Here is a 27,389-nt window from a genome sequence, read left to right as displayed (position 1 = left end):
TACACAGCACAATCATAATTCAAATAATGTCATAATAAGTGTTAAACTATCACTTCCATGTCATGTAAATTTCAAGCATATACGTACCACCTCACCCACAGATCCTTCGTCAGCTGTACCTCGTCTCGGATGTGGTCATCTAGGGGTGTCCACATCAATAAGTTTGCATCTGTTCGGCACCTATATTCTGTGTGAGGCAAGCCACTCACACACTTCCCACCAGACTGATGCACAGCCACACCAATAGAGAATATCACATACCAAAGGGATCATGATAACTCTCACAACCCGACTACCTGGGTATGGATTATGAAAATTTGTCAGGAGAAGGAGAATGAAGATTAGGGTTTAACACCCTGACAACATTGAGGTCGTTAGAGATGGAGCATATGCTGAGATTAGAGAAGCATTGCAGGGAAGTGAGAGATATAGTCATTTCAAAGAAACCACACATGTATTTGTCCTAAGCGATTTAGGCTCAGCACAGAAATGTAAATGTGTATGGCCAGACAGGGATATGAACTGCTGTCCTCCCAAATGCGAGTCCAGTGTCTTACCACTGAACGACTTGACTCGGCATATTCGTCAGGGTATAGACATATTCGTCATTTCGTTGAGGCCTAGAAAACTAGACAGGTTGTTTCTCCACCTGCACACACGCACTTGAAATAATTTAGTGGTGGCATTAAAGAGGTTGAGTGATGTTGTTCAACAACCCTACAGAAGAAGGACGTACCTCATATTATGACTGCAGAGACCATCTAAAGTAGAAGTGAACCTTGAGAAATCTTCAGGCACTTAGAGCTACACTCTTTAAATGTGGATATTGGTTTTTCCTAATGAAACAGTTGGCTATATCTTAGTTGTGACATGAAGTCATGCTGCTGTTATGGAACCGTGATGAAACATACGTGACGTTTGCAAAATCTGGTGTAGGTAGCTATGGGTAAAGTCGTTCAGTGAATGGAAGGTGTATTTACTACCCCAGTGTAATAAGTTTCAGACATAGTTATTATCACATATCTGTAGAAACCAAAATAAAAAGATGCAGCTATAAATGAAAATAAAATGGACTGCAAGGCGATGAAAATCTGACTAACCAAAGTTTGCAAATCATTTGAAGAGACATAACCTGTAATATCACGTTCCTCATAGATACTGTAGTTAGATGTTGTAGTAATAAGAATCATAAGCACAATGATAAAAGTGTGCTTATTTGTTGTACTAAGATACATGTTCTGGCTACTGATAATCTGTGTGAGACTAATCACACGTGTCGAACCAACTTGTTGAACACACACATCAACAATGTTTTTATAATTTGGGGGCTTCCATCCAACAGTCAGAGACCTACATTACACCTGCTACTATTGTCTACGTCAACGCTCTCACATTGGCCATAAATTACCAGATTATCGTTGATAGACAAATGAAATTTGTCAGGTGCACTACGCTGCTTTTCGGTATGTGGCTCAAATTGTATAACCGAGCTGAAATAGTATATTGAATTAAAATAAATATCAGAGAGAAACTTCCAATGATGATAGTTCTCCTATTTGGCAGATCTCAAAATATCAAAATATAACACCTTCATTGAAGCCAGCATATAGGGAACAATTTCACGAATTATCATTCTCAAGGATTTGTGTGTGTCTTCTACTTATATTTAATACTTTTATTTGTATGATTACCTAGGTTTTGTAGCTAGTTCTCATCTCATATATAGCTACATTTAATGTACATATATCTCATAATGGCAACGTGCAAAATATGTTGCTAAAATATGAAAGTCAGCTTGGTACCAGAAAATGACTTTTCCTCAGAGACCTAATCAGCTCGTTGTGGGCAGCACATATTGATAGTCTGCATGTAATAGCTGACATACAAGATGGAAAACGTTGACTCAAGGGTCTTAAAATATTTCTACAAAAAGTCTTTTCCTGTCGACAGTAGACTGCTGCTACATCAGTCCCACAGCATAAAAACGGTGAACACACAACGCTGTACAAACTATTAATACCTTCCCTTTCCATGTAGCTATAGAAAATAAGAAACGACATTCCAAACAATAACAAGGAAATAACACACCAAACAATACGACACGGATATAAGAACACACTTACATGTATTGAACAAGGGAAAGTATGAATATTCGCAAAAAACAATGGAAAGACAACAAAACATGACACAGAAGGAAATATTGTGAAATAATAAACACACATAATATAAATGCACATGGAAAAGTTAAATATCGGCCTTAAAACTAACGTACAGTATAACCTCGTTAACGAGAACTCGAATAAGTGGTATGTTTTATCGGTTAACACGAATTTCGGTTAAGGCGAATTATGAACTCTGTTTCAGTTCCTAGCGTAATTAAATTTCACTGTAACACAAACTTCCGATCTTAAAGTATTCTAAAGCGTAATGTTTTTGGCGAATTGAATGTAGGAAATGTAGCTACAAAGCTAATTATAGTTATTGTTGAATCTTTTTTAACGTATTGTATGTCTGTAGCCGCGGTTATCACCTCAACAATCAGCGTATGCTGTACATTGTAAACATTCAATAATGTGTGCAGCAGCATTTTCGAATGCACTCAGTGCCAGATTTGACAGGTGCTCTGTTAGTTGTAGCTGTATCAAGTTGGAATACTGAATACGAAGTACAGTTACAACCGGTACCGTACCACGCGAAAATGGCAAAGAGGAAACAGACAGTTCTAAATGGACAGTTAAAGCTTAAGATTCTAGATGATGTGAACCGCGGTACCAAGGAAAACAGCTATTTCAGAGCAATTTGGAATACCTAAATCTACTTTATTTCCGATTATTAAGAATCATGAAATAATTATCACTGCTGTGGCATCAGGTTCTGGAAACAAATCTAAACGACTTCGTACCGCTAAGTATGAAGACATCGAGACGTTACTGCTACAATCATATGCGTGCATCTAACATACCTTTAACTGGCCCTGTTATTCAATCAAAAGCAAATGATATTGCTAAAGATGGGCATCGAAGACTTCCGTTGTTCTGCAGCTCGGTTGTATCGGTTCCAAAAGAGACACTCAATTTCATCTGTACAAATTTGTGGTGAAGCAAATAAAGTTGATGAAGAAATTGCGAACAGCGGGTTGCATGAATTCAACCGAGTGAGGTAAAGGTATGCCTCGTGTGATGTGTTTAACATGGATGAAACTGGATTTTTCTACAATCTTTTTCCAAATCACACCCTGGGGATAAAAGATGATAAGCGTCACGGTGGAGCAAGAAGCAAACAACGTGTGACTGTTGTACTGTAATGCGGACGGCAGTGAGAAATTTTGTCCGTGGGTTATCGATAAATCCGAGATACCACGTTGTTTTAAAATGGTAGAGCACTTGCCCGCAAAAGGCAAAGGTCCCGAGTTCGAGTCTCGGTCGGGCACACAGTTTTAATCTGCCAGGAAGTTTCATATCAGCGCACACTCCGCTGCAGAGTGAAAATTTCATTCTGGAAACATCCCCCAGGCTGTGGCTAAGCCATGTCTCCGCAATATCCTTTCTTTCAGGAGTGCTTGTTCTGCAAGGTTCGCAGGAGAGCTTCTGTAAAGTTTGGAAGGTAGGAGACGAGATACTGGCAGAAGTAAAGCTGTGAGCACCGGACGTGAGTCGTGCTTCGGTAGCTCAGTTGGTAGAGCACTTGCCCGCGAAAGGCAAAGGTCCCGAGATCGAGTCTCGGTCGGGCACACAGTTTTAATCTGCCAGGAAGTTTCATATCAGCGCACACTCCGCTGCAGAGTGATAATTTCATTCTGGATAAATATGGACACTTTACCTTGCATCTACTCTTACGATAAGAGAGGTTGGATCGGTCGCACATCATTTCGCAAGTGGCTTCTTTGTTTAAACAGTCGAATGATTGCTCAAAATAGACAAGTTATTCTTACATTGGTCAGATGTACTGCCCATAACGTTCATGAACTGAACCTATAAAAAATAAAGTTTCGGTTTCTTCCACCCAACGCCACAAGCCGCCTTCAGCCTTTAGACCAAGGCATAATCTCTCTTATAAAGAGTGCATATCGTAAGTGACTTGTAAGAGCTGCAATTCGTGCAGCTGAAAACAGTAGTGCAACCGCAAATTGGAATGTGCTTGACACAATAAAAGCCATCGCAGCAGCCTGGAACTCAGTATCCACACAACAAATAGGGAAGTGCTTTAACAGAGCTTGGAGACATAGCAACACTGATGGTGTCCACGAGTTAGAAGATTCCACTTCACCTGATGAATGGACAGTTCTGCAGGACGTTGCGAACCCTTGGATTAGTTATGAAGAATTCATTAGCGTAGACGATGATGTTGCCGTATGTGCTTGTGTGGAATTGGATGTGCCAAAAGCTGTAAACGAGGTGCAAGAAGGGCCATCAGAAGAACGTGAAGAGGGAGAGAATACAGATACCATTGCACGTACCCATCGGGAGACGTTTACAGTCTTGGACTGATTAGAACGGTTCGCTTCAACATCTGACGTCAGTGCTGGGTTTACGGAAGCTATCATTACAATCGGTTGTGAACATCAGCGAACAATGACCGAATATTTTCCAAGAAGTAACGTACATGATTTGTGAGTACTTGGACATTACAATCACTTTATAGTGTTATAAGTCTACAATAAAGTGATTGATAGTGTAGTGTATTACACATTAGTGTACTGCTGTACATGTATACTTATTAAAATCTGTGTGTTTCACTTAACACGCTTTTTTTTAACACGAACTTCGGATTTTGCGGTCCTTTCGGATTCGGGTTAACGAAGTTTAACTGTTTACATGCTTTCTCCCGAGACCGGTTAGGTCATTGACCCGCATGCACCAGTCTTTTCAGCCTTTGAGCGCTTAACCTAAAGGAGGGACAGTGCCACTGGCCGGTTAAGTCCTAATGACTTGCATGCACCAGCCTTAGGCGTAGCACTAAAAAAAATATGGGGACATAAAAAAAGTGAACACAATAAAATCACTCAATGACAAGAAAATACACTTGGCATAAACAACAATGTCGGTGAATAAAGATTGAAGGCAACAACAAGAATTTATCATTTCGCAAAAAATCACACAGACACAATATATTCATAAGTATTTGATATGAAAGAAAGTGAAAATTGTCAGGCATAGAATGACCGACATGGTATACACAGCACAATCATAATTCAAAAAATGGGCATGTCATAATATGTGATAAACTATCACTTTCATGTCATGTAAATTGTAAGCATATACGTACCACCTCACCCACAGATCCTTCGTCAGCTGTACCTCGTCTCGGATGTGGTCATCTAGGGGTGTCCACATCAATAAGTTCGCATCTGTTTGGCACCTATATTCTGTGTGAGGCAAGCCACTCACACACTTCACACTTCCCACCAGACTGATGCACAGTCACACCAATAGAGAATATCACATACCAAAGGGATAATGATATCTCTCACAACTCGACAACCTGGGTATGGATTATGAAGGAGAATGAAGATGAGGGTTTAACACCCTTACAACAAAGAGGTCGTTAGAGATGGAGCACATGCTGAGATTAGAGAATCATTGCAGGGAAGTCAGATATATTCATTTCAAAGGAACCATGCATGTATTTGTCCTAAGCGATTTAGGCTCAGCACAGAAATATAAATGTGGATGGCCAGACAGGGATTTGAACTTCTGTCCTCCCGAATGCGAGTCTAGTGTCTTACCACTGCACTACCTCACTCGGTATATTCATCTGGGTATAGGCACGTTCGACATTTCATTATGTATAACAGGGCTAGAAAATTAGTTCAACATTATTCCTCCCCCTGAACATACGCACTTGAAATAATTTAGTGGTGGCATTAAAGATTGCGAATGATGTTGCCCCACAACACTACAGAAGACAGACATACCTCATATTATGACTACAGAGACCATCTAAAGTATAAGTGAACCCTGAGAAATCTTTAGGCACTTAGAGCTACTCTCATTAAGTGTGGATATTAGTTTTTCCTAATGAAACAGTTGGCTGTAACTTAGTTGCGACATGAAGTCATGCAGCTGTTATGGAACCGTGTTGCAACATACGTGAAGTCTGCTAAATCTGAAGTAGGTAGCTTTGGGTAAAGTCGTTCAGTGTGTGGAAGGTGTATTTACTACTCCAGTATAATAAGTTTCAGACATTGTCATTATCACATATCTGTAGAAATCAAAATAAAAAGATGTAGCTATAAATGAAATTAAAAGAAACTGCAAGGCGAAGAAAATCGGACTCACAAAAGATTGCAAAATATTTGAAGATACATAACCTGTAAGATAATGTTCCAGATAATGTTCCTCATAGACACTGTAGTTACATATTGTCACTGAGCTGTTTTTCAGTATGTGGCTCAAGTTGTATAACCGATCTAAAGTAATAAATTGAAATGAAATAAATATCAGAGGGAAACCTCATTTGGGATTATGGAAGGTTTTCAGGAGAAGGAGATTGGTGATTGTTGTTTAACATATTGACAACGATGATATTTTTGCAGATAGAGTAGATATTCGGCATAGGGAGACATGGCAAGGAAGTCCACTGTCTTACCAGTGTGCCACTTCGCGTTGTTGTTTTATCAGGTTGTGAGCACATTCGGCATGTTGTTGAGAAAAACAATGTGAGAAAATTAGTTCATGATGGTTTCTCCAGCTGAACACCCACACTTTGCTCCACAACAGTATAGAAGACAGAGGTACTTCATATTATGATTACAGAGGCCGTCTAAATTAGAAGTGTCTCTTGTGAAAGCATTAGGCACTGATATCGACTCTCACTAATTGTGGATATTGGTTCTTCCTAATGAGACTATTGGCTATAAAACATATGCGAAATGATATCATGAGGGAGTTATGGGACCATGTCTCCTATAGCATAGCGGCAAATGGGGCTGCTCCCTCGACGCAGTTATATAGTTCACTTGAAGATTGTTTTTAAATGCCTCCCGAAGAACTGTTGAACACTGCTTGGTGCAAAGTCTGCCAAGTGAGCTCCGCGTACGTAACTGCAGGATTTTCTCGTAAATTGGCGAAATAACTGGATACTGATTGCAATAGCATTATTTGAAATCACTGTCCATCCAAAATGAAAATCGTATACACAATTCGTTTGTTGGTCGTTTGTGTATGATTTTTTTACTCTGAGATCCTTTATTAACCGATGAGGTGTTAGATGTTTAAAGATAAGTTATGCCATTCCGCAAGAATTTGTTTAAGCAGTATGGGTGTTCGGAAGATCAAGGATACACTAACCAAGACGTATCAGAACGATATTCCTTACTCCCACAGACTTTGCGTAATGATGATAGTGATGGAATCTGAAAAAAAAGTCGATCAGATCTTGGAGGCATGCTTACAGTTGTTCTTCTCGCGTCAGTACCCGCCAGTGGGGAGGAAAAGGGAAAATGATATTGGTACACAATCTACCCTCCACTATTCTGCCTATGGGTTTCGTCTGTTGTAGAGGTATATGTAGAAGCACAGAAACACAGCTGTAGTAAAATGTTAACTTGAGCTGGAATACAAAATGTAGGGTATAGGAGTACCTTTTTAAACGTTACATTAACGCTATGATATCTTTTCGGACGAAGATCGGTGTGATAAAGTACCGCAGAGTGTCAATGAAAAAGCTTCCATGAAGAATATTTAAAAGGAAAATTTGAAAACTGGTAAGAGGATTGCAATAGAAGATAACCTAAACTTGTCTCGATAGAAGCTGACAGGAATATTAATTTCGTTGTGGTATGGGATAGAGTATGGACTTACAATGGAGTTCTCGCTGCGATAACTGTTCTAGAGTATGCATTTCTTTCAGTGCCATCCGACATACAATTCCTTCTGCGGCTTCCTACACCGAGGACTGATGAAAAGTTGTCTCAGTGTTACTATGAGAAGTTTATGTGTGGTAGCGAGTGCTGTACACACATTGTCAGCCATGAACAATGGCGGTTGTTTGAGAAGTACCATCAACTACCAGCATTGGTTACCATGTAGAATTGAAGTGACTACAAAAGAAAGTGACACTGCCACACATCAGTAAGACTTTCTTTACAGATACGGTTTTAGTTACACTGGACTAGTCTCGAATGTACTTAAGTCAGTGTGACGTCATGTCGTTTCAGTGCATATACAGACGAGAATCATTGTGGCAGCCTAGAGGGTGTCTACGGAAGCTACGAAAGTGATGAGACCAGCAGCAGTGAGTAAGATACTCACTTCCATCTACGTCCACGCAGACTGTTCCCGGGCAGCAATGCTCGTTGGAAGTGCATTTTTTCCCGTAGCAGGGCTCCTCATCTTCCTGTAGCTCCTGGAAGACCTCCACCGGATTGTGAAACCTCTGAAACAGAAAAGAGTATTATTCACGTTGTTATTCATTGCATACTGTATTTCATGAACACGTAAGAGCATTACAAATGTGTTTTATGATTGTAAGAAATTGTAATAAGGGAATTATGCGAGCAAATGTATCCGTGAAGAAAGTAGAGTATGTGCTATTAAGAAACGGTGCTTTGGAATTTCCAGTTCAATGCACCCACCAGCTGTAACGCAGAGCATGTTCCTAGTTTCCCAAGGATTACATATGAGGCAACTGACTCGTATGGTGTCTATGAGGATGAAAAAATGCTGCAGCAATTCAGTATCTTAAACACGACAAACTCAGTGAGACGAGGTGAAGCAAAGACTCACGTATCGCAAAAAAGAGACCGCTCTTAAAATTCAAGCGCAAAACCTTCCAAGAGGAGTCGAGGAACATACACTGAGGTGAAAAAAGACATAGCATACCTCGTAACACCGTGTCGGACCTCATTTAGCCGGCTTATTGTAGCAGCTCGGCCTGGCATGGACTCAACAAGCCGTTGCAAGTCCCGTGCAGAAATATTGAGCCATGCTGCCTCTATAGCCGTCCATAATTGCGATAGTGTTGCCGGCGCAGGATTTTGTTCGAAATTGGCATCTCATTTATGTCCCACGGATGTTCGATGGGATTCATAACGGGTGATATGGGCGGCCAAATCATTCGCCCGAATTTACCAGAATATTCTTCAAACCAGTTACCAACTATTGTGGATGGGTGACATGGTGCATTGTAATACACAAACGTTCCATTGTTGTTTATATACGATGGCTGTCCAGAAAGTAAATTACGATTGATCGCGAAATGAAAATCACAGTGAAAATCAGAAATGTTTCATTTGTAACAGTTAGCTACACCTTTCAGCTACTTCTCTACTTAGTCGCCGTTCTGACTCAGACATTCGTCGTAGCGTTGTACCAACTTTCCAATACCCTCATCATAGAAGGCAGCCGCTAGTGCTTTCCGCCAATTCTCTACGCTGGCCTAAAGGTCGTTGTCTGTGCCAAAATGTTGTCTTCCTAACCAGCGGTTCGTTTGAGCAGAGATGAAACTCAGTGGGAGACAATTACGCGCTGTATTGTGGGTAACCAAACATTTCCAATTGAAACGATGCAGGAACATCTTCATTGCCCCTGCAGAATGAGGCTGAGAATTGTCTTGAAAAAGCATTCGGGAGGACGACGGTTCAATCCCGTCTCCGACCATCGTGATTTAGGTTTTCCGTGATTTTCCTAAATCGTTTCAGGCAAATGCCGGGATGGTTCCTTTGAAAGGGCACGGCCGATTTCCTTCCCACTACTTCCCTAACCCGAGCTTGCGCTCCGTCTCTAATGACCTCGTTGTCGACGGGACGTTAAACACTAAGCACCACCACCACTGTCTTGAAGAAGAAACCGCACGACAGTTATGTAATGTTGGTTGCATAGCTTCAGGGGAAAATTCTCACCAGGCCCTTGTACTTGGCGGGAGACACTATTTTCTATAACATCTTTACGCGCTCACTAAGAGCTCAGGAATGAAAAGAGCGACATAATTCAACCTAGAGTCATACTAGAGACACTACCCAACACATCTTTGCAAAGCTTTATCGGATTTTCATAGTCGTTTCCATTTCGCGACCGATCGTAACTTACTTTCTGGACAGCCTTCGTACATGAAGTCCACGACTCCGAACATAACCATTTCCAGTCAATGATGGGTGCAGTTGGACCAGAGGACGCAGTCGATTCCACGTATATACAGCCCACATCGTTATGGAGCCACCACCAGGTTGCACAGTGCCATGTTGACAACCTGAGTCCACGGCTTCGTAGGGTCTGCGCCACACCTGAACCCTACCATCAGCTCTTACCTACCGAAATCGGGACTCACCTTACTAAACCACGGTTTTCCAGTCGTCTAGCGTCCAACAACTAAGATCACGAGCCCAGGAGAAGATCTGCAGACTATTTCGCGCTGTTAACAAAGGTACTCGCGTCGGTCGTCTGCTACCATAACGCATTAGCGCCAAATTTCGCCGCACTGTCCTGACGATTGCTTTCGCCGTACGTCTCACATTGATTTCTGCGGTTGTTTCACGCAGTGATGTTTGTGTGTTAGCGCTATGACTCTACCCAAACGCCACTAATCCCGGCCGTTAAAGTGTAGGCCGTCAGTCACTGCGTTGCCCGCGGTGAGAGGTAATGCTTGATATTTGGAATTCTCGGCACAGTCTTCATACTGTGGTTCTCGGAATATTTAATTCCCTAACGGTTTCCGAAATGGAATGTCCCATGCGTCTAGCTACAACTACCATTCCGCTTTAAGAGTGTGTTAACTCCAGTCATGGGGTGATAATGGCGTCGCAAACGTTTTCACATGAACTACCTGAGTACAAGTGACAGTTCCGCGAATGCACTGCCGTTTTGTACCTTGTGTACGCGATACTGCCGCCATCGGTATATGTGTAAATCGGTATCCCATGTCTTTTGTCGCCACAGTGTATGACTAGACTCCATCACACATAAGGAGGAATGCCAGAATTGGTATAATGAGTGAAGTTCGATCTCGTGCACAGCGGGACAGGCAACTGTTCTTCTTGCCCTCCATCTGCGCGTGGAGTAAAAGATGGAGTAATGATACTGCTCCGCTGCTACCTTCCTAGCGTCTTGTCGCTGTGGTCTTCAGTCGTAATTCCGGTTTGATGTAGCTGTCCACGCTAGTCTATTTTGTTTCACCCTCTTCATCTCGGCATGACTACTGCAACATACATTCATCTGAACTTGCTTACTGTGCTCGTGCCATGGTGTCTCGCTACAAATTTTATCAACATCTTTCCATTATAAAGCAGACGAGTCCTTCATGCCGCAAAATGTGTTCAGTCAGCCGATCCTTTCTTTGAGTCAAGCTGTGCCACAAATTTCTACTTTCCTCATTTGCATTCAGTAACTCCTTACTTATTTTATCTTTTCGTTTAATCTTCAGCCTTCTCGTATAGCACCACGTTCCAATTGCTTCTATCCTCTTCTTGTTTGCGCTGTTTATCGATCACGCTTCGCTTTCATACAAAACTAAATTCCACACAAATTCGCCCAGAAAAGACTGCCTAACATTTAAATTTTCATCCGATAATAACAAAAGTCTCTTCCTCAGAAACGCTTTTATTGCAAAAGCCAATCTGCATTTTGTATCCTCACAACATCGGCCATCGTCAGTTATCTTGTTACCCATATAACAAGACTATTTTACTACTTTTGGTGTCTCATTTCGTAATCCAAATCTATCAACATCTGATTTAGCTCGTCTACATTCCATTACTTGCTCTTTACTCTTGATGGCGTTCATCACCTCTCTTCAAGACGTTATCCATTTCATTCAACAAATCTTCCAAGATCTTGCCGTTCCTGACAGTGTTACAGTGTCATCGGGAAACCTCAAAGTTTCTTATTTCTTGCCTCTGAACTCTAATTCCCTTCCAAATATCTCCTCTGTTTCCTTTAATGCTTGCTCAGTGTACTGATTACAGAAAACTGGGGAGAGGTTACAACACTGTCTTACTTCTTTCTCTTCTTTCTGCGAAACGGTATTCAGAAAGTTTAGAGGACTGGCATTTGAAATTGACTGCAGAGCGATTCACTGCCACCAACGTACGTTTAGCGCAAGGACCGCGAAGATACAAGAAATTAGGTCTCGTACGGAACCATATAAAAGGTCGTTTTTCCTAAGCTCTGTTTACAAGCAGAACAGGAAAAGGAACGACTAGTAGTAGTACAAGGTACCCTCCGCCATGCACCATACGGTGCCTTGCGGAGAATGTATATGGATATAAATGTAGATGTAGAACTACAGCTTTCTTATATCGTTCGACTCTCATAACTGCAGCCTCTTTCCTGTAAATGTAGAGAATCCTAAACTGAGCAATTTGAGATAATGAACTAATCGCCAGAGACGAATGTTTAGTTCCTTTTATAGGGACAAATATACGGAAGGGAAAAAATTACAATATGAAGAAGGAGTTATGCTACATGAACGAAAGTTAGTAAGCATGTTTCTACGACTGAAAGATGATGTTTATTTAAATTTCGCCCCAGTCGCATAAGAGTGGTGCTGGTAGCACCACTATGAGAATGCAAATAAAAAGTACTTTAAATACATGCTGTAAGGGTCGTGAGAGTTAGTCACCTTTGAGATTGGACGTGGTGAGTTGATGTTATTCAAGAATGTCTTTAAGGTAACAAAAACACCATTATCAACACCTCCTTGAATTTGAATGGGGTCGTGTTACAGTGGAACGGGAAGCTGGATGTTCCTTCTGCGATACTGCAAAAAGACTTGGAAGGAATGTGGGCACTGTACGTGATTGCTGGCAGTTGTGGTCATGGGGATGTACTGTCGGAAGAAGACCGGGCTCCGGACGACCGCATGGCTCTACCGAGAGGGAAGCCGGCCCTGAGTGGCCGTGCGGTTCTAGGCGCTACAGTCTGGAGCCGAGCGACCGCTACGGTCGCAGGTTCGAATCCTGCCTCGGGCATGGCTGCGTGTGGTGTCCTTAGGTTAGTTAGGTTTAATTAGTTCTAAGTTCTAGGTGACTGATGACCTCAGAAGTTAAGTCGCATAGTGCTCAGAGCCATTTGGGAGCCGAGAGGGAAGACCATCGTGTTCGGGGTTCGGCTCTGGTGCATTGTACTGCATCTGCACCAGCTGTTTGAGCAGCAGTTGGCACCACAGTGGTGACACAACGAATTATTATAAATAAGTTGCTTCAAGGACAGCTCCGAGCCAGATGCCCTGTAGCGGGCATTCCACTGACCCTAAACCACCTTCATTTGGGACTTCAGTGGTGTCAAGCGAGAGCTCACTGGAGGGCAGGATGCAGGGTGGATGAGGTCTGTTGTGTTTTCTAATGAAAGCTGGTTCTGACTCGGTGCCAGCAACGGCCGTGTGTTCGTTAGAGGGAGACCAGTTGACGATCTGCAACAAACCTGTCTGCGTGCTGTACCCAATCGACCTATATACCTGGTCTGGGGTGCGATTTCGTATAACAGCAGGAGCACTTTCGTGGTCATCCCACGCACCATGACTGCACATTTGTACGTCAATCAGGTGATTCGACCTATTGTGGTACCATTCATGATCAGCATTTCAGGGGTATTTTCCAACAAGATAACGCTCACCCACATACCACTGTTGTAACTCAACACGCTCTACAGAGTGTCGACGTGTTACCTCGGCCTGCCCAATCACCTGGTCTGTCTACAATCGAGTACATGTGGGCCATAGTCGGACGACATCTTTAGCGTCATCCACAAACAGTATTAACTGTGCCTGTACTCACAGAACAAGTGCAACAGGCAGTGAACTTATCCCACGAACTTACATCCGGCACCTATGCAACACAAAGTATGCACGTTTGCGTGCTTGCATTCAACATTTTGGTGGTTACACTTGTTTAATGGCTTATCTCGCGCTTACATTACCTTGTGATCTTTCAATGTTAATCACTTAAATATATTCGCCATTGTGTACTTAACACGTGGTAAACTGTTCAATGAAATTTCATTTGTATCCGTAGAAGGGTATGAAAATGGCTCAATCGGCCCCCTTGGGCCATTCTGTTTTTGAAATGTAATTATTCCGTGTGATCTGATAATGTTTGTTTTCAACAGAAAGGGGTATGAGACCACTTAGCTTTCTAGATTTTCTAGTCGCGGAAGAAAATTGTGCTTTACCCACCAATAAAGTTAAGAGAAGGTACTTGGTGTTATTCCTACTGTTCTGGATTCATAGCCACCGACAACAATATCGTCGCAATTCACAGATTTAACGTTGTAGCAGTTACATGTCAAACTTAAATCGAAAACGTTTGACTCAGCGTTTTAAGCGTCAAATCTAATCCGAGATCAGCTACTATGATTTTCCAACAATTCCATAAATTCTGATATGTTTTCACAGCTATTAAAAGAACTTGTGATGAAACCCACTACTCTTCTTTGGATCTTTTCTATGATCTCATCTCCTTTTTTACTTCGAAACCGCTCGCCCGATGCTTTTCCAGGTAAACTGCTTTTCAGGCAATGAGTCCCACGTTGCCTACAGCCGGATGGACGCTGAGAGATTCGGAGCAAATTTCAAAATTTCAAAATCGTCGCAATTCACAGATTTAACGTTGTAGCAGTTACATGTCAAACTTAAACCGAAAACGTTTGACTCAGCGTTTTAAGCGAGTAAAAAACACGGAATTAATAACAGAGCTTACGAACATAGCGTCCTGAATATAACGAATACAATGGGCTGGATTTGCACTGTAGGCACTTATGAAAATTATGTTGTTTTGCGCAATGGAGCGTAGCGATCCCTAAATAAGTCATTGTACGTGACGAAAAATAATGTTTTTTAATTTTACAGAAAATTGTCGTCAGGGATAGGGATATAGTTTTGCTCATCGACAAACGATGTATCAAAGAATATGCAGGGAGAACGCGTCATAGTACCAATGTTGCAGTTACAACGGAAAATCATAGATTGTTCTTACACACTCGCGGAAGTATGGCCTACATAACCTTAATGAGATGTTTGAGCACTGTGAGCAACGTTTACTAAATCACACTGAACAGAGAACGAATTTGTGGGAAGGGCCGGCTCTGCGTCTTGCCCTTACTAGTCATAAAAGAAAAGGAATGATACAATTTAATCTCGTCGGAATCGAGGTCTTTAAGGAGAGGCTACAGATTATTTGTAATGGTAAAAATGTTGATCTCGTACGTGGTAAAAAGTTATCCCCTTTCTTACTGAAGAAGCTGTTGCGGCATTGGTCCAAAGTGAAACCATAAGGAACCTAAATTGCTATGATCGGACAAAGATTTGAAGCTGTCTTCTCTAGGCTACGGGTCTAGTGGTTTAACCATTGCGCTAGGCCTGCCAACGGGAATAAGGAGAATTAGGCAAGTTACGTCCACGGGAGCTTACTGGCCATAATATCATAACCTCCCCTCCCTGTCTCATAGATGAGCATATTGGTGGCTTTGGATCACTACATATCTGGTACTGCTGACGTAAGCTATGTATGGCAGTTATGTAGTGTGTATGTGCCAGACGATTGAATGGAATCATCGCACTGACACGTATCTATGTAGATGCGTGACAGAACGGAGCTTTTGTGTTTGGACGTGCCCATGACCATACTGTATCTGAAGTTACCCGATTTACTAATATCAGCGTGGACTCTGCATCGTGTCTATAATGAATGGTGTACCACCCCAAGTCGTGTAACAAGCAAAATGAGCAGGGCACCACACCTTGCCAGTGACGATCGGCTTCAAACCCAACAGGAATTACTACTGCCAGCGAACGCAGGTCCATTTCAAACAGTTTACGAGCGAATTTTGCGGAGGGATATGCTTATAATGGACGTTATGAGTCAGGTATCGTGCAGCGGCACATAAAGCTGCATGCCTTCAACGGGACAAGCAACACAGAAATAGGTCAGTAGCCGACTAGAGGCACGTAGTGCACTTCAACGACGTGCGATTTTGCCTCTTTTCAAATTGTGGTGTCACCGCCAGACACCACACTTGCTAGGTGGTAACATTTAAATCGGCCGCGGTCCGTTAGTATACGTCGGACCCGCGTGTCGCCACTATCAGTGATTGCAGACCGAGCGCCGCCACACGGCAGGTCTAGAGAGAGACTCCCTAGCACTCGGCCCAGTTGTACAGCCGACTTTGCTAGCGATGGTTCACTGTCTACATACGCTCTCATTTGCCGACACGACAGTTTAGCATAGCCTTCAGCTACGTCATTTGCTTTGACCTAGCAAGGCGCCATATTCTTCAAGAATGTATTCTGAACAGATAATATTGTGACTCATGTACCGTCAAGAGCGACGTTCATCATTAATGGATTAAAGTTAAGTATCTCACTAATTACGTCCGCTTTCTGAATTCTAATTCCTTGTCATGTTCCAGACCTCACGTCAGTATAGTCCTTCACTCCTCACGCCAGCCTGCGTGAGCTAAACGCATGCATTTCGGCCTCCAATAGTAACACGTTGTTGGCTCTTCTGCCAACACTACACAAATATTGCAAGGCGATGACTGCACAGGCAGTCCAATGAGACGTTTAACGCTATGCGCAGATGATACTTTGGTAGACAAATTTTTTGTGCAGTGTACTCATATACTGCCTTAAGTAATTAAGGACATGTGATCGTATGGTCCTCACCTGGGGAAGTTAGGCCGCCGAGGTGCAAGTCTTTATAGTTGACGCTACATTGATCGACTTGCGTATCGATGATGATGAAATGATGATGAGTACAACACAACTCCCAGTCCCCGAGCGGAGAAAATCTCCGACCCGGCTGGGAATGGAACCCGGGCCCTCTGCATGGGAGTCACAGGCGCTGACCACACAGCTAAGGGGACAGACAGCAGCAGACAAAAATAGCAGATCAGGGACCAATAAAAAGCGGAACTTAAAAAGTGGTACACAATTAACACAGGTACAAAAGAAAAACCAATGTTTCAGACCAAAGTAGAAAAAAATCTCAAGAAAGTTTCGTATTTCGTGACGTCGCCACGTGTCGCAATAAGATATTTTTTCCGTAATGGCGTCAGACAACAGAGGTGTCAGATGTGTTCCTCATATACAGGATGTTACAAAAAGGTACGGCCAAACTTTCAGGAAACATTCCTCACACACAAATAAAGAAAAGATGTTATGTGGACATGTGTCTGGAAACGCTTAATTTCCATGTTAGAACTCATTTTAGTTTCGTCAGTAAGTACTGTACTTCCTCGATTCACCGCCAGTTGGCCCAATTGAAGGAAGGTAATGTTGACTTCGGTGCTTGTGTTGACATGCGACTCATTGCTCTACAGTACTAGCATCAAGCACATCAGTACGTAGCATCAATAGGTAAGTGTTCATCACAAACGTGGTTTTGCAGTCAGTGCAATGTTTACAAATGTGGAGTTGGCAGATGCCCATTTGATGTATGGATTAGCACGTGGCAATAGCCGTGGCGCGGTGAGTTTATATCGAGACAGATTTCCAGAACGAAGGTGTCCCGACAGGAAGACGTTCGAAGCAATTGATCGGCGTCTTAGGGAGCACGGAACATTACAGCCTATGACTCGCGACTGAGGAAGACCTAGAACGACAAGGACACCTGCAATGGACGAGGCAATTCTCCTAATGTCAGCGTCAGAGAAGTGGCTGCTTTACAAGGTAACGTTGACCACGTCACTGTATGGAGAGTGCTACGGGAGAACCAGTTGTTTCCGTACCATGTACAGCGTCTGCACGCACTATCAGTAGCTGATTGGCCTCCACGGGTACACTTCTGCGAACGGTTCATCCGACAATGTGTCAATCCTCATTTCAGTGCAAATGTTCTCTTTACGGATGAGGCTTCATTCCAACGTGATCAAATTGTAAATTTTCACAATCAACATGTGTGGGCTGACGAGAATCCGCACGCAATTGTGCAATCACGTCATCAACACAAATTTTCTGTGAACGTTTCGGCAGGCGTTGTTGGTGATGTCTTGATTGGGCCCCATGTTCTTCCACCTACGCTCAATGGAGCACGTTATCATGATTTCATACGGAATACTCTACCTGTGCTGCTAGAACATGTGCCTTTACAAGTACGACACAACATGTGGTTCATGCACGATGGAGCTCCTGCACATTTCAGTCGAAGTGTTCGTACGCTTCTCAACAACAGATTCGGTGACCGATGGATTGGTAGAGGCGGACCAATTCCATGGCCTCCACGCTCTCCTGACCTCAACCCTCTTGCCATTCATTTATGGGGGCATTTGAAAGCTCTTGTCTACGCAACCCCGGTACCAAATGTAGAGACTCTTCGTGCTCGTATTGTGGACGGCTGTGATACAATAAGCCATTTTCCAGGGCTGCTTCAGCGCATCAGGGATTCCATGCGACGGAGGGTGGATGCATGTATCCTCGCTAAAGGAGGACATTTTGAACATTTCCTGTAACAAAGTGTTTGAAGTCACGCTGGTATGTTCTGTTGCTGTGTGTTTCCATTCCATGATTAATGTGATTTGAAGAGAAATAATAAAATGAGCTCTAACATGGAAAGTAAGCGTTTCCGGACACATGTCCACATAAAATATTTTCTTTCTTTGTGTGTGAGGAATGTTTCCTGAAAGTTTGGCCGTAGCTTTTTGTAACACCCTGTATTTTCTATCCCGTGGCAAAGAGAGAAATAGCGCAGTAATTAACGTATAGGATGATGTAGTCGGGAGAAATTGCGGTCATACTCGTGCGCAAACTCACTGCGTTTGAACGAGATGGTGTGATAGGGCTACGAGAAGCTGGATAATCCTTTGTAGACATTGCAGAAAGACGTGGATGTAGGTACTGTACATGACTGGTCACGAGAATGTACGGTCGCGTGAAGACGGGGCTCCGGAATGCCACGAGGAGCTATCGAGACGGGTGACCACTGAGTACGGCGTGTGACTCTGGCGCATCGTAATACATCTGCAGCAGCAACTTGAGCTACGGTTGGCATTACAGTGACGCAATGAACTGTTACAAATCAATTACTTGACGCCCTGCCAACGATCTAGCCGCAGTGGTAACACCGGTTCCCGTCAGATCACCGAAGTTAAGCGCTGCCAGGCTTGGCTAGCTCTTGCATGGGTGACCATCCGGTCTGACGAGCGCTGTTGGCAAGGGGGGTGCACTCAGCCCTTGTGAGGCAAACTGAGGAGCTACGTGATTGAGAAGTAGTGGCTCCGGCCTCGGAAACTGACATACGGCCGGCAGCGCGGTATGCTGACCACATGCCCCTCCTTGAAATACTAAGCACCTTTTTCCAAAGCTGTTTCACAGAGGAAGACCGCACTGCACTTCCTTCTCTAAATCCTCGTACAAACGAAAAAACGGCTGACATCGAAATAGGTGTCCAAGGAATAGAAAAGCAACTGAAATCACTCAACAGAGGAAAGTCCACTGGACCTGACTGCATACGAATTCGATTCTACACAGAGTACGCGAAAGAACTTGCCCCCTTCTAACAGCCGTGTACCGCAAGTCTCTAGAGGAACGGAAAATTCCAAATGATTGGAAAAGAGCACAGGTAGTCCCAGTCTTCAAGAAGGGTCGTCGAGCAGATCCGCAAAACTATAGACCTATATCTCTGACGTCGATCTATGGTAGAATTTTAGAACATGTTTTTTGCTCGCGTATCATGTCGTTTCTGTAAACCTAGAATCTACTCGGTAGGAATCAACATGGATTCCGGAAACAGCGATCGTGTGAGACCCAACTCGCTTTATTTGTTCATGAGTCCCAGAAAATATTAGATACAGGCTCCCAGGTAGATGCTATTTTCCTTGACTTCCGGAAGGCGTTCGATACAGTTCCGCACTGTCGCCTGATAAACAAAGTAAGAGCCTACGGAATATCAGACCAACTGTGTGGCTGGATTGAAGATATTTTAGCAAACAGAACACAGCATGTTGTTCTCAATGGAGAGACGTCTACAGACGTTAAAGTAATCTCTGGCGTGCCACAGGGGAGTGTTATGGGACTATTGCTTTTTACAATATATATAAATGACCTAGTAGATATTGTCGGAAGTTCCGTGCGGCTTTTCGCGGATGATGCTGTAGTATACAGAGAAGTTGCAGCATTAGAAAGTTGTAGCGAAATGCAGGAAGATCTGCAGCGGATAGGCACTTGGTGCAGGGAGTTGCAACTGACCCTTAACATAGACAAATGTAATGTATTGCGAATACATAGAAAGAAGGATCCTTTATTGTATGATTATATGATAGCGGAACAAACAGTGGTAGCTGTTACTTCTGTAAAATATCTGGGAGCATGCGTGCGGAACGATTTGAAGTGGAATGATCATATAAAATTAGTTGTTGGTAAGGCGGGTGCCAGGTTGAGATTCATTGGAAGAGTCCATAGAAAATGTAGTCCATCAACAAAGGAGGTGACTTACAAAACACTCGTTGACCTGTACTTGAATATTGCTCATCAGTGTGGGATCCGTACCCGATCGGGTTGACGGAGGAGATAGAGAAGATCCAAAGAAAAGCGGCGCGTTTCGTCACAGGGTTGTTTTGTAAGCGTGATAGCGTTACAGAGATGTTTAGCAAACTCAAGTGGCAGACTCTGCAAGAGAGGCGCTCTGCATCGCGGTGTAGCTTGCTGCCCAGGTTTCGAGAGGGTGCGTTTCTGGATGAGGTATCGAAATTATTGCTCTCCCCTACTTCTACCTCCCGAGGAGATCACGAATGTAAAATTAGAGAGATTCGAGCGCGCACGGAGGCTTTCAGACAGTCGTTCTTCCCGCGAACCATAGGTGACTGGAACAGGAAAGGGAGGTAATGACAGTGGCACGTAAAGTGCCTTCCCCCACACACCGTTGGGTGGCTTGCGGAGTATAAATGTAGACGTAAATGTAGACATATCAGCATCCAGTGACGCCTGTGGGCTGCGGATGACACGGCGACCGGTCGGTACCGTTGGGCCTTCGTGGCCTGTTCGGGAGGAGTTAGTTAAACCATCGCATCTGCGACTTCAGTGGTGTAAAACGAGAGCTCATTACAGGGCACGTTGGAAGTCCCTTGTATTTTCTGATGAAAGCTGGTTGCGCCTGGAGTGTCGACATATTGTCTCGGCCTGCTCGATCACATGATCTGCGTGTAATCGAGCACATATGGGACATCATCGGATGAAAACTCCAGCGTCATCAACAAACAGCATTAACTGTCCTTGTATTGGCCGACCAAGTGCAACAGTCATGGACGTCTGTCCCACAAACTGACAGCCGGCACATTCACAACACAATACACGAACCTCTGCGTGCTTGCGTTCAACATTCTGGCAGTTACACCGGTTACTAACGTACCAGCATTTCACATCTGCAATGGCTTATCTCGCTCTTACGTTAACCTGTGATCTTGCGGTGTTAATCACCTACAGGAATGTATTCCCGAAATTTCATTATTCTACATTAACTATATTTTGTGTTGCGATTTTTTTTCCATCAGTGTACACCCAAGAAAAGCGTTGCCTATGTGCAGCCGCATTTCATTACTGTCTGTCTTCCCGATGCGCAAAATATCGCACTTCTCATCTGTTTGATAGTAGTTTTCGTTTTATTGATGATACCGCTTCTTTGTTTTCGGGTGCCGGCCGAAGTGGCCGTGCGGTTAAAGGCGCTGCAGTCTGGAACCGCAAGGCCGCTACGGTCGCAGGTTCGAATCCTGCCTCGGGCATAGATGTTTGTGATGTCCTTAGGTTAGTTAGGTTTAACTAGTTCTAAGTTCTAGGGGACCAATGACCTCAGCAGTTGAGTCCCATAGTGCTCAGAGCCATTTGAACCATTTTGTTTTCGGGCACAGCTCTTGACGTTCGTACTGAAGACGACAGTAATCGTGATGTTTCTGGTGACAATTACTTTGCTGCTATTTTAGGACTGACCGAGAGAACTCCGATGGCTTCACGTTGCACCTAGCAAGAATTTACAATCTTACTGAGAGAGGAGCGGATTCACGCTGTTTTATGAGTATGTTGCCATTGTCATTTCTTGATATGACAGTGTTCGATTTCAGGCTGTCGAGGGCGTTGACACTCTTGGAGTGAGCGAGTCTACAGTGGAGCAGCTTCTTGCACAACACTGGAGGTGCCTTTGAAGTAAGAAGTGCACAGGTCCAGTGTTCGCAAACCAACGAATAATTACATTGGACCTTGGCCCGCCAAACGGCCGACTCTTTAGCATTACAATGGACTATGGCCCGCCAAACGGACGCTGCTGCATCCTCTGCGTTGGCCATCGCGGCGCTACGGCGCCCATGTGACACCACAACTGCTGCTTTTAAAGTTGAAGCTGCTCTTTCTAACAGAGCCGAACCAATTGCTCCACTACCACACGGATACTTTTGTTTTTCCGAGACTGGACGCTGAATTTCGCTAACTACGCTTTTGTAACTGTAACTCACTCATACCCAACAGTCCCGTAAGTCCCATCAAGGTCACCTTAGACCACATAAAATGCAAAAAGAACCAACCTATTTGCTCGATTTGCCTAAGCAGGAGGAAGTGTGAAATATTCATACTTTGAGTCTGTACTGTACGATATTGATACTAAGATAATCCCTCTGTTGATTATACAAATTGTCCCTAGCCCAAGGGATGTCCAAAACACTTGAACCTGCCTTTTTATTACCAGTAGAACCCGAGGTATGAGCACAGGAAAATCCAGTTTTTATGCACGACGTTTTAGAGCATTTTAGGTACGCATGCTGTCACATGCTTGCCGATTAAGTATACGAATTTCCAAATTCACAGTTAGTTTTCGGACGGTAGAGTGGCATGAAAACTAAGTGTCTCGAAAACGGCAACGGATACTACAAACTACTAGCAACGTTTAACAGGTGTACTCTAAAGTGCCTTACGTGAGGGCTTGCCACGCAGATGTGGTCGCGGGCTGACCGCTAGCATGACAGTCAGGTAAATACACATATCCGTAGGCTGACTGTACGTGCTGTCAACAAGAAATCCGGTATACACACATCAAAAAAAGTTTTGCATCACCTCGGTTCCGAGAGTTCCGAAACCTGTACAGAAAATTGGAATAGAGATCAACATAAACATCATTTCGCCCTTTTTATTGCTCATGAAAACCACACACTGCATGTTGTAACACCATACAGCGAGACCTTCAAGGGTTGTGATCCAGATTGCTGCACAGACCGGTACCTTTAATTCTCAGTAGAACGTCTTCTTGCATTTATGAATGCCTGTATGCGTCGTGGCATACTATCCACAAGTTTATCAAGGCACTGTTGGCCCAGATTGTCCCACTCCGCAAAAGCGATTCGGCGTAGATTCATCAGAGTTGTTGTTGGGCCACGTCGTCCACAAACAGCCCTTATCAATCTATCCTAGGCATGTTCGATAGGGTTCGTGCCTGGTGAACATGCTATCCACTCTAGTCGAGCGATGTCGTTATCACCGGCCGGAGTGGCCGTGCGGTTCTAGGCGCTACAGTCTGGAACCGCGGGACCGCTACGGTCGGAGGTTCGAATCCTGCCTCGGGCATGGATGTGTGTGATGTCCTTAGGTTAGTTAGGTTTAAGTAGTTCTAGGGGACTGATGACCTCAAAAGTTGAGTCCCATAGCGCTCAGAGCCATTTGAACCATTTTTGATGTCGTTATCCTGCAGGAAGTCATCCACAAGATGTGCACAATGGGGGCGCGAATTGTTGTCCATCAAGACGAATGCCTAGCCAATATGCTGCCGATATGGTTGCACTATCGGTCGGAGGATGGCATTCACGTATCGTACAGCCGTTACGGCGGCTTCCATGACCACCAGTGGCGTACGTCGGCCCCACATCATGCCATCCCAAAACAGCAGGGAATCTCCTTCTTGCTGCACTCGCTGGGCAGTGTCTAAGGCGTTCAGCCTGACGGTTGTCTGGTTGAAGGCATATGCCACACTCATCTGTGAAGATAACGTGATGCCAATCCTGAGCGGTCCATTCGGCATGTTGTTGAACCCATCTGTGCTGCGCTGCATGGTGTCGTGATTGCAAAGATGGACATCGCCATGGACATTAGGTGTGAAGTTGCGCATCTTGCAGCCTATTGCACACAGTTTGATTCGTAACACGACGTCCTGTTGCTGCACGAAAAGTATTACTCAACATGGTGGCGTTGCTGTCAGGGTTCCTCAGAGCCATAAACCCTAGGTAGCGGTCATCCACTGCAGTAGGAGCCCTTGGGCGGCCTGAGCGAGGCATGTCATCGACAGTTCCTGTCTCTCTGTATCTCCTCCATGTCCGAACAACATCGCTTTGGTTTACTCCGAGACGCCTGGACACTTCCCTTGTTGAGAGCCCTTGCTGGCACAAGCTAACAATGTGGACGCGATCGAACCGTGGTACTGACCGTCTACGCATGGTTGAACTACAGACAACACGAGCCGTGTTCCTCCTTCCCGGTGGACTGACTGGAACTGATAGGCTGTCGGAGCCTCTACGTATAATAGGCGCTGCTCATGCTTGGTTTTTTCCATCTTTGGGAGGCTTTAGTGACATCTATGAACAGTCAAAGGGACTGTGACTGTGATACAATATCGATAGTCAACGTCTATCTTCAGGAGTTCTGGGAACCGGGATGATGCACAACTTTTTTGATGTTTGTAGTTCGAGTTTTTACAGGAATAACCGCCAAATCTCAGGAAGTGGAGTAAGGAAATACACAAAGGAAAAGACCCTTCACTAAGGGTGAAAAAACAGGGGACTGACTTCCCGAACATTATGGAAAGGACTGAAAGGTAACACATTCCTCTCTTTTACACGCTCGCATTGCCTATCTGCAGAGATGTTTTGACAGTCTTAGTGCTTAATAAACAGCTTGTAATGGTGATTGCAAGTGTAAATTATGACGTCTTCAATGTTGTTCGTTGCTATCAGAGATCTTAAGTAAATTGCATGACACATGCAATTCTCAAATTTTCAACATACTGTTTTCAGATGGTGCAGTTCTCTGAATAGCAAGTTCTTTGAGGTTATGCTAAAGCAATACACTATGTGCAGATGCAAGCAATTATTATTATTATTATTATATACTTTACTGTGACTAAGCAATTTATTATTATTAAATTAAAACACTGCATACATTTTGGTACTATTATTGAAATCGTAGACGTCTGTGACATATTAAAAGTTTGGATGACGGCAAGTTATATTTAGGGGGGGGGGGGGAGGGAGGGAAGGAAAGAGAAAGAGAGAGTGAATAAGGAAGTATGACTCTCCCAATATTTCCAATTCGAATACTGGTCCCTGTATCCGCACGTGCTGAAAGACTATGCAGAATTTTTCATGACTAGTAGTGTATGATCTGTTGTTCTCTTCGCCACCAGTTTATTTGACCCTTCAGTGATACCAAGTTATTCAAATAAACTGGAGAGTACGTTGACTGGGCCTTTAGTGTCACATCAGTCCAGTCAACACTGAACTCTATGGCCCAAATTATTTGACATTTTACTGCAAGTTTGGTTGATTTTAGCCAGAATAATGATAATGATTCTAAAAAATTAGTAGTCCAAAATAATACCGAAGCAAAGTAATTTTCACAGCAACTAACGCCTTCAGTTAGTAAAATATGAACCAGCTTTCTAACTAAAGCGATGAGTATTTACTTACTGTATAGTTGCTGAAGTTAATCAGTTATTGGTGACCTTTTCTTTTCTCTGTGATTTCAGGTAACATTCTTTTTCTCCGGAATTTTAATCGTTCTGATAGCAAAGACACAATCGTAGCACTCGAAGTTTGCACTGGTCGTTCTTTATCTTCTCTGTCATCTACGTTGATATTATTTTGAATTGCAGTTTCAGAGTCTTTGATCAGAACTTAAGTTATCTTGAAAATTGCATTGGTGTTCTAAAAAAAATCAATAACACCATTTCATAACACTTCTTCGACGTTGTTCATGAATCATTCAAGTGCGTCGGAGTGCTCAATAGTTTATCCCTCCAAGTGAGGAAACGTTCTTCTGTGTACTTAATATTAATGCGATTCATAATCGAACTTCCTCTAAATGATAGAGTCCAATATTTATGGGTTATGGACCTTTTCATGCATTATGAATAAATCAGTAATGCTGTAGTGTATACCAATGAAAAAAACTTGATACTCACAGCATTACATTTCGCGAAAACCTGATTCCCTGAGGTAGAAATTTATAGACTAATATTTAATTTGTTGTGCTAAAACTAACATTAAAATCATTTCTCTTGTACTGCAACATTTGGTCAGTGATATGAACGAAATCTTATAAAATCAAAGGTTCACTGTCCATAATTGTAATGGAGGGGCTATCACTTTCTTACTCCGACTTGCAACTCAACATGCAAATATAACCATGGGTAGACGTGCTCAGTATTACACCACGATTTCCTATAGTTCAGTCACATTAAAGATTGGAAAAGACCTTGCTACCAGTCAGAGAACTTTTTGATCACCATTTTGATGATTTTTGAACTTCATGTACAATACGAGTTTGAAACGCAGGGGCTGATGGGAAAATATTGTTAGAAAAATCTATATCGTTAAAGTAAATGGCACTTTACAATGGAAACAAACTGGAACAAAAGGATACAGAAACAGGAGGTGGTATTAAGGGTGGATATTATTTCTGCCATTATTTACGTAACATATGCTCTTGCTTTTTCATAAATGGTTGCCCGTTCTATCGGTTAGAGTGAAAGAAATGGATTAACGTAATCTTCGAATCCAGGGACCATACGTCCAGCACAAACTCGGTTACCACGTTACTGTTTCGTGACTTGGTAGCTAAGCTGTTCTCGATTTGAGCTACTCTGCGTACATGCAAGGTAAGTGACTGCTCGAAGCGAATACGTGAAACTCGTAAAGTTCTCCTGAAAGGGCGTAGCAGATCCGGAGGCTGATTCGAGAAGGAGTTGCAGTAAAAGGGAGACACGAAATTTTTGTCTCAGATACGGCTTCCAAGGCCAAGAATTAGCCGCCCACTTCGCGTGCAACGTCACGTTGCGTGAGATTAACAGCAGCGTTCGCAGAGCTACGCCAGCAACGATAAGGATGCAAATTATTCGCTTTAAAAATCGTCTCGTAAGAAAATTTTCTTGGCCGTAATTAGCAAACAACAAGGCTGGAGAGGTACAGTCACGCAAAGTTCCTATTGATAGCATCAGTTGTCATTCTATCCTTGCTAAGGTAACTGACATAGCAGCCACTTAATCCGTTCTGGACATTCCGTGAAATCCCACAGGATTATCGAGGTATTCTCTTCTTCCTTTTGGAAAGTCTAAAGACTGATGTATAAACGATAAAGAAAGTTACTAAGTCGAAGAATTTATAAAGGACGAGCCATCCTTAAAAGCAAATCTGCTTCATCCGGCGAAGAGAGGGACTGATGTATTGTCAAACTGAAAGTGTTTTACTTTGGGAGAGTTTGTGCTCACGGAAACCCCCTGG

General features: G+C 43.3%; 1 protein-coding gene across 1 annotated transcript in view; it reads right to left on the bottom strand.

Moving 5' to 3' along the window:
• Positions 1-27,389, bottom strand: part of LOC126183399 (ITG-like peptide) — an 87,516-nt gene that overhangs the window by 33,647 nt on the left and 26,480 nt on the right. Inside the window, exon 3 of the mRNA XM_049925345.1 lies at positions 8,253-8,376. Coding sequence (XP_049781302.1) covers positions 8,253-8,376 — 124 coding nt within the window. The remainder of the gene's footprint in view (positions 1-8,252; positions 8,377-27,389) is intronic.

Source organism: Schistocerca cancellata, chromosome 4, assembly GCF_023864275.1.
Source record: "Schistocerca cancellata isolate TAMUIC-IGC-003103 chromosome 4, iqSchCanc2.1, whole genome shotgun sequence".
NCBI lineage: Eukaryota > Metazoa > Arthropoda > Insecta > Orthoptera > Acrididae > Schistocerca > Schistocerca cancellata.
Note: the sequence above shows the minus strand (reverse complement) of the source record. Positions and strands in the feature narration are given on the sequence as shown.